General features: G+C 42.5%; 1 protein-coding gene across 1 annotated transcript; it reads left to right on the top strand.

The window, feature by feature from the left end:
- The first annotated feature begins 1,320 nt into the window (after window positions 1-1,320).
- Window positions 1,321-2,298, top strand: LOC147664136 (olfactory receptor 2D3-like). The gene has a single exon (XM_086949955.1). It carries the CDS (start codon window positions 1,321-1,323, stop codon window positions 2,296-2,298), a length of 978 nt encoding a protein of 325 aa, XP_086806081.1.
- Window positions 2,299-8,636: the final 6,338 nt, after the last annotated feature.

Genomic DNA, 8,636 nt, shown 5'->3' with positions numbered 1-8,636 from the left:
GCAAGTGTGCCTGCTTTGAGGACAGGATTGTTTTTGTGAAGGAAGGGAGACTTTCCTGCATGTAAACAATATTCAGGGGCATTTTCCTCTTTCTATGCTTGAGTAAATAGAGGATACAACATTAAAAAATATAAACATATTTCTCCCCATTATGCTTCAGCTGGGAAGGCATTCCCAGGTTTACTACTCTTAGGCAAATCTAGCAGTAGACCAAAAACCATGACTGTATGCATAGGAACACCCACACTTTACCCATGGAATCCTTTTAAATTCAGAGTTACTCAAGACTTATTAAGCGATGCAGAACCACTCAGGGTGGATTTCCGTGGCTTCATAAATCTGAATTATGGGCTTGTGCTGCCTTGTGTCGCCTCGTATGATGAAATGGTGACAGAAGCCTTCAGTAAATCTAGGCCTTGATTTTCACTGGGCGGAGATGGCTCTGAAATTACATATATGTGTTTGTAGATCTGTTGACATTTTGATATTCTTCCAATCATATGGACCAAACTACTGAGATGCCAGGGACTATCACCCTGGTGACTATGCAAATCTCCACAAACAATCGGGATGCAAATCAACCCTTGGTTTTATCAGCATTAGTTTTAGCATGTTGATTTGCATCCAAGTTTGGATTCACAATGACAGGACTGAATCACAAGCTGGATCTCTTCAGGAAGATGATTCAATCTAACAGCAATGGTGTACGTTTTGCAATTAAGTCCAAAGTAGTTGATTACAGTGACTAATGTGCTCATAAAATACATTTAAGAAGATTGGAGACAATACTAGTACTTGGGGTACTCTGCACAGCACCAATGAGGACCTGAGCCAGCAGGTAGTATGAACAAATTATCCACTACCTTTTGATAAAATGATATCAAGTCCAACTGTGGACAACTGGTCGAGTGGGATAGGATGGTCAACAATGTCAAATAGGGAGCAGTGGTTCAGCAGAATAAGCCATATGGGATTACGGGTGCCCAAGTCAATGTGTTCTGTTATACCTATTATCTTACATGTCAGGTCAGGTCAGTAATCTGCTCTTGTTGATAATATTCAAAACTTTCCCTCAACTGCAGAAACAGCATCCAAGTAATATTACCTGCGTAACTGGTTATAAGACTAGTTAATGGAACAATCGTAACTTGATAGTCCAAACTTTGCATTGTGTGCCATGCATAATTATAACATGTTAAATAGCCCTGAAGTAGTCTACAATGTACATGCACTGCATCAGCTCACACAATGCATGCAGGCACAGTGTATTTACTGTAGACCGGTTTTATTTTTCCTACAGCAGAGTTGAAAGTGGACATCATGGAGATGAAAAATGGAAGCTCAGTGGCAGGGTTCCTGATAATGGGCCTGTCTGATGACCAGAATTTGGAGACCCTTCTTTTTGCATTATTTCTGGTGCTGTACATATTGACTTTCATTGGGAATGTGATCCTGATCACAGTCTGTGTTTCTGAGCCTCGCCTACATACTCCTATGTACTTCTTCCTTGGAAACCTCTCGTTGATAGACATCTGCTTCTCATCAGTGACTGTTCCTTACATATTAGCACAGCTCCTTGATAGAAGGAGTATCAGCTTCATTGGCTGTGCAGCTCAGATGTACGCAAGCCTGCTTCTGGGAATTACAGAGTGTCTTCTGCTAGCAGTCATGGCATATGATCGTTATGTAGCCATTGTATTTCCTTTGCGTTACACAGTCATCATGAGCATGTCAGTTTGTATTACATTGGTGTCCTGCTGCTTGTTAAGTGGTGGTGTGATGGCCTTCCTGGATACCTTTTTCACAGTGCGATTGCCAGTGTGTGGCACCAGAATAATCAATCATTTTTTTTGTGAGGCTACAGCTTTTCTGAAGATGTCCTGTGTGGACACCTTTGTTACTGAGATGGTCATTTTCTCTGCCGGAATCTTTGCACTATTGTTACCAAGCCTCTTCACTGCTGTCTCCTACATCTGCATCATTACTACCATTATGAGAATCCGCTCCAATGAAGCAAGATTCAAAGCTTTCTCCACCTACGCCTCTCATTTGATTGTTGTTATCATGTTTTACAGCACCGCCATTTCCATGTACATGAAACCAGTATCTAAAACCTTTGAACATCGGGATAAAATTATCTCTGTATTTTACACTGTGACCCCCCCATTGCTTAACCCCATTATTTACAGTCTGAGAAATAAGGATGTAAAGATAGCTGTGCAGAGACATATTTGTCAACAAATATTCATTGAACGTGTCACATGGGTTCAAACATTTTTCAGAAAATGTTTACTGTGAAGAAATGGAGTGTGAGAAATTGGGTTGTAAGTTAACTGGGGTCTGAGCCCTGGTCAAGCAGTAGTCACAGTTCCTTGCAGGATGAAACACAAAAATACATTAAATTGACTTGTGCTTAACAATGGGAAGCTTGCCACAAAAATCAGTCAGGCTTAACTTATAGGTAATGTGTAAGTTATTTATGCAGCAGACAAACAATAATACGTTAAAACACAACACAAGAAAAATCCCAACCAATTTAGAAAAAGAGAGTACATTTTAATGAAATATTTGAACCCAAAATAACAAAATCCCAATCAGTAGAACCGGAGCCATGAAGAAGCTGTAAAATAGCATTTAAACAATAAAAGTGCTAACCATCTGGTCATGCTAGACTGTGCAAAGTGAAAAGGTTAAGGCCAACCACAATGGATTGCAGATCTCACTCGAAAAAGTTGAATGGACACGGTTAGTGCTTACCTTAGGGCTTGAAAATGTTTTAAAGAAAAAGTGATGTAGAAGATAGAAAATCAGTGGGGAACCCTACAAAAGTGTCCGAGGAGGTAACATCATTTTCTGAGAACCATTGTCCATGGAGACTTTTACCCTCTGACTTAGCCGTTGAGTTAGAAGTTAAAAAAATCTCTGGCTTAAAAAAGTAGGAGGAGGTAGCTGAAGGCAGGTAAATGAAGTTGCATACATTTATGGCAAAGGACTGCTGAATGGATTTGCTATTGCACAGAAGAACTTAGCAGGAGAATCCGCAAAGTTAATCTGACTGGCAATGTACCTCGAACAGGCAGGTGAGCAGGTTGGTCTCCTCCTGGTTCTCAGATTACTTTTTCACCAAATTTGTCTAGGTCATAGGTTTTGGAAATTGACCATCTAGGCACCTTTAGTACCACTAAATGAGGAGGGCTCCATTACGATGGCGGGCAGACTTTGTCTGCCTGCCACCGAACCGGAAAACGGGACCTGCTGCCAGAGGTGTGGCATTCCCGCTAGGCCAATTAGGATGCGACTGGCAGCCTGGCGGTCGCATCCCACATCTTCAACCGTATGGCAGGCGGTGCTGTAAGTAGCACCTGCCGCAGTGTTGAATATGAATCCAGTGCATTGACAGGGACAAAGTGAAAGGTACCGCGCGGTGCCTACCACCTTGTGCCTGGCAATGAAGGGGGGTACCATCATCACCCCCCAAGTACAGCCACCCACCCCCCCAGGGGCCCACAACAGATGCCCAAAGTAATTTACAGTATGCCTTTCATAAGCAGAGTCTTCGAATGGAAAAGCATTCCCAATGCAGGCATACTAATATGGATGGTGGTGCCTGCAAAGCTCCATGCAAAAAAAATTCAGTTGATGGACAGAATGCAGAACATTGTCATACATTCACCCCAGTGCAGAGATCTGGGCCTAAATCCATTGTTTTTTTGCACTCCACACCACCCCAGTGCAGACATGGCCATATGCATATCAGCCTGGACCCTGTGCCTCAAGGGAACAGTTCACCCCAAACTGCCAGGCCATGTCTTTCCTGGACCGGAATCAAGCATCATAGGACCGGTTTCTGGCTATCAGCCATCTTCAGCCAGGATACCTTGACTCCAGTGGTGTGGAGAGCATGGGACCCACGTCTGAGCATACCCATCCTACTCGTGGTGACAAATGCAAAAATAAGAGTTGATGGACAGAATGCAGAACAATGTCATACATTCACCCCAGTACAGAGATCTGGGCCTAAATCCATCGTTTTTTTGCACTCCACACCACCCCAGTTCAGACCTGGCCATATGCAAATCAGCCCAGACCCTGTGCCTCATGGGAACAGTTCAGCCCGAACTGCCAAGCCATGTCTTTCCTGGACCGGAATCAAGCATCCTAGGATTGGTTTCTGGCTATCAGCCGTCTTCAGCAAGGATAGCTTGACTCAAGTGGTGTGGAGAGCATGGGACTCACGTCTGAGCATACCCATCCCACTGGGGTGACAAATGCAAAAATAACAGTTGATGGACAGAATGGAGAACAATGTCATACATTCACCCCAGTACAGAGATCTGGGCCTAAATCCATCGTTTATTTGCACTCCACACCACCCCAGTTCAAACAGGGCCTTATGCAAATCAGCCTAGACCCTGTGCCTCATGGGAACAGTTGAGCCCGAACTGACAAGCCATGTCTTTCCTAGACCGGAATCAAGAATCCTAGGACCTTCAAGGCTTGTGAAGGCCCGCTTAGGTGTAATGGTGGAGCTGCATGTCTCCTCTGTTGTGGGAGCCATTTGCACACCCTGTGCCACAGTGAATGGGAATTCCCCACCCATTTCAAAAAGGAAGTCAGACAGAGTACTGAGCGTGTGGTGAACTAGCACTGCTACCTTCCTCCTGATCTCCAACCCTTTTTGGTGAGTGTAAATTACAAATGTTGCCTGTGACTCTTGCAAGTAGATTACTTGACTTGTGCATTCCTAAAGAATTGAACTCGCTGTAAAATTTAGCGTGAATTGCAAGACACACTGATCATCAACTCTTCAAACAATTCTTATGTTACGTCTGTCTCAGAATTGTTTGAACTTGATCTTCCTGAGGCCATCCATAAGCACCTAGTTCTTGGTCCCTTCATCAACGCAAGCCCATATTGCCTGTTCCAGGACCCTAGTTGTTGTACAGAGGAATGTCAGCTATGCGCTTGGCATTCCCCACCTAGTAGAGTAGGGAGGGCCCGACAGTCATTGTGTGAAAAATTATGGGTGCGCCATGGCTGTCTGTAGTGGGTGTTGACATTATGTGATTTATATCTAGTGTTGTCAAACTGAAGAAGTTCAACGAAGCATAGGTAAATGGGGTGAGTAACCATAACTCTCTTAACCTATTCTCGGTCGAGATAGCCTTTGCCTCCCAATAGTCCCGCTAGTAACTATCTCTATGACCCTAAACTGTTTGAGGAGATATAGGCCAAGCAATTTTTGGACATGGTCATGACTATGATAGTGAGAAATGGTAAATCTAACAATCTCAATTCTGGATGCCTGAATGGAAAAAGCCCTATTAAGATGGTGAAATGATGTGACATCTTGTTCACAAAACATTATTTTCCTTACTGATTTTGTGAACTGTTAGGATAATTTGTTTTTTCACAATTTAAACACCTATTCCAAAGAGGAATTATTTTGTGGTGCAAAACCCTGTCAACTTTTGTTATAGTTAGGGTTTTGCGTAAAAATAAACATGGATGATTGCATAGGAATGGCAAGTTAGCACCCATAAAATGCACCCCTGATGTAACACAAAGCAATACTTTGCACTTCTTTTAGTTACTGTGATGCAAAACAAGTGATGCACAGGAAAGCATATCTAAAACAAATTTCTCAGAGTTGAATCACATTTGTCATGCAGGCGCAGCACCAAATGTTTGTAAATTTAGTCTTGCATATCAGAAATATCCAAATGAGAGGTACAACTATAATTTATGTGGCAATATGATGGGAACCTTCAACAGCCTTACAAAACATAGCTCCAAGAAATACAAGTGATTCTACATAAAAACTTTAAAGCATATTGTTTGAAATTGGCAAGAAAGTTGAGTTTCACAACAATTTCTGTCACTATGCGAAGTGCAAAAGCGTTTCCACTAGTATTGAAAGTGACTCAAACAATCCACCAAAAATAACACATACAACAGTAAAAGAAAGATGCAAAGACTTCATAAACAAAGAGCACTAAAAATCACAACCTTTTCATGATTAGGGTAATGGAATATGACAAGCACAAGACTGCAACATGCAGAAGTTGGTATGAAATTGAATAATCTATATCGCTGAAAATAATTGATATATCTTTCCAAAGCCAGTCATTAAATTCATAATGTAATACCTAATGAAGATGATGAATATATTAACATTGTACAAGATGAGAACTAGAACTTTTCAGCCATACGTTATATACCTAGGAAAGCAAACAAAAATGAAAACATCTATAAAAATGCTAAGAAAAGATATGTAAAAATTAAAAGATACCTTTAATGAATTTCGGACAATGTTCAAGGACGATAACATTTTTTCAAGAATAATCACTGATGGGATGGAAGGCACCCTGGCCCAGACTGACTAGCCTGTCATACAACAAACAGCGGCACTGAAAGTTGCTGTACTGCAGTGCAAGAGAGGGTGAGTGCAAGAAAACACAACATTATTACAAATTTGGTACTCTCTTACTCTTTCCCCCAATGTTGGTGTACAATTAGACAATCATGTGCCAAACACACACCTCTGCATAATAGTGCAAATGTTCCTGAATGAGTCTAGCTTAGGTTTTGTACTGAAATGATACAATTCCAGAACGAAATTATGTTAGAGAATCATCTCAAATTTTCAGTACAATACAGTGCAAAACCAGAGGGGATGATGGACGATGTGTTGAACATTGCAAGCACTCACCCCAGTCAACTGATTTGGGTTTAATCCATGATCATTTTATTTATGAAGTTTTATATAGTGCAAACTTGATCCCGAAGGATATCAGAGCGCTTTACAATTTGAGGCAATTAAATAACTTCCCACCCTATTCCCCTATAAACCCACATCCCACTATTGAACTAAAAATGCAAAATTAGAACACAAAATGTAATAACTACTAACATTTTTACACAGATAATAAAAACAAAAACAAATCTTATACCAAAAATGCATGCATCAAACACATACAAAATAAATACAACATAATTACATTAATATGACAACCCCAAACACAACACTCCCGACTCTCTCGGTAGCAAGACGTACCATTTCGCTCACTCACTCGTACTTGTCCATGGCCATATGCAAACCAGTCTGACCCTGTGCCTTATGGGAACAGTCCAGCCCAAACTGCCAAGCCATGTCTTCCCTGGATCGGAAACAAGCATCCTGGGACTGGTTTCGGGTTCATAACCCTCATCAGCCAGGCTATCTTGAATCCAGTGGCAAAGTGAGCAAGGGACCCACTTCTTGGCATACCTTGCCAACTTAGGGCGAACTTAGCAAAACCAAAGGGGATGATGGACGGAGTGTTGAACATTGCAAGCACTCATCCCCAGTCGACTGTTCTGGGTTTAAAATATCATCATTCTTTAGCTCACTCGTCCACCTCAGTTCAGACATGGACATATGCAAATCAGTCTGACCATGTGCGGGAACAGTTCAGCCTGAACTGCCAAGCCATGTCTTAAGTGGACCAGAAACAAGCATCCTGGATATGGTTTTGGGTTCATAACCCTCATCAGCCAGGCTATCTTGAATCCAGTGGCAAAGTGAGCAAAGGGTCCCACATCTGGGCATACCCTACCAACTTAGGGCAAACTTCCCTAGACCGGAAACAAGCATCCCGGGACCAGTTTCGGGTTCATAACCCTCATCAGCTGGGCTATCTTGAATCCAGTGTTAAAGTGAGCAAGGTATCCAAGTCTGGGCATACCCTGCCAACGTCTGGCGAACTTAGCTAAACCAAAGGGGATGATGGACGGAGTGGGACAGGTATACCCAGACGTGGGTCCCATGCCCTCCATGCCAATGGAATCAAGCTATCCTGGCTGAACAGGGGTGAAACCTCGAAACCGATCCTAGGATGCTTGTTTCCAGTCCAGGGAGAATCTGGTTTGGCAGTTCGGGCTGGACTGTTCCAATGAGGGAGAGGGTCAAGGTTGAATGGCATATGGCTGGGTTCAAACTGGAATGGCATGGTGAGCAAAAAAACAATAGATAAGGGCCCAGATCTCTGTACTGGGGTGAATGGATGACATTGTTCTGCATTCTGTCAATCAACTGTTGTTTTTGCATTTGTCACCCTGAGTGGGACCGGTATGCCCATTCAAGGGTCCCGTGATCTCCATGCCACTGGAATCAAGCTATCCTGGCTGAAGAGGGGAAACCCCAAAACTGGTCCTTGGAGAGAGCCTGGCTTGGCATTTCGGGCTGGACTGTTCCCATGAGACACAGGGTCCAGACTGATTTGCATACGGCTGTAGACACACTGGAGTGGTATGGTGAGCAAAAAAAAAATTGATTTAGGCCCAGATCTCTGTACTGGGGCGAATGTATGACATTGTTCTATATTCTGTCCATCAACTGTTGTTTGCACAATACAGTGCAGCACACACACAAAGTCTGAAAATGTAAGATAAGCATTTCTAATTTTTAAAACTTAATCCTGTTGGATCTTCTAAATGAGCTGTAATTTCATTGTGATAGGGCTACCCTCTGTCCCAGCTCCTGCCTCTCAGCAACCTCTAGCTACTCCGGTGTAAGTCAACATGTCAACATGTAAGTCAACATGTCAACATGTAAGTCAACATGTCAACATGTATAGACTTGTCAACATGTGAGA

The sequence above is a fragment of the Lissotriton vulgaris genome, unplaced genomic scaffold, assembly GCF_964263255.1.
Source record: "Lissotriton vulgaris unplaced genomic scaffold, aLisVul1.2 SCAFFOLD_1700, whole genome shotgun sequence".
NCBI classification, from domain to species: domain Eukaryota; kingdom Metazoa; phylum Chordata; class Amphibia; order Caudata; family Salamandridae; genus Lissotriton; species Lissotriton vulgaris.
The sequence above is the reverse complement of the archived record's forward strand: the minus strand, read 5'-3'. Positions and strand labels throughout refer to the sequence as shown.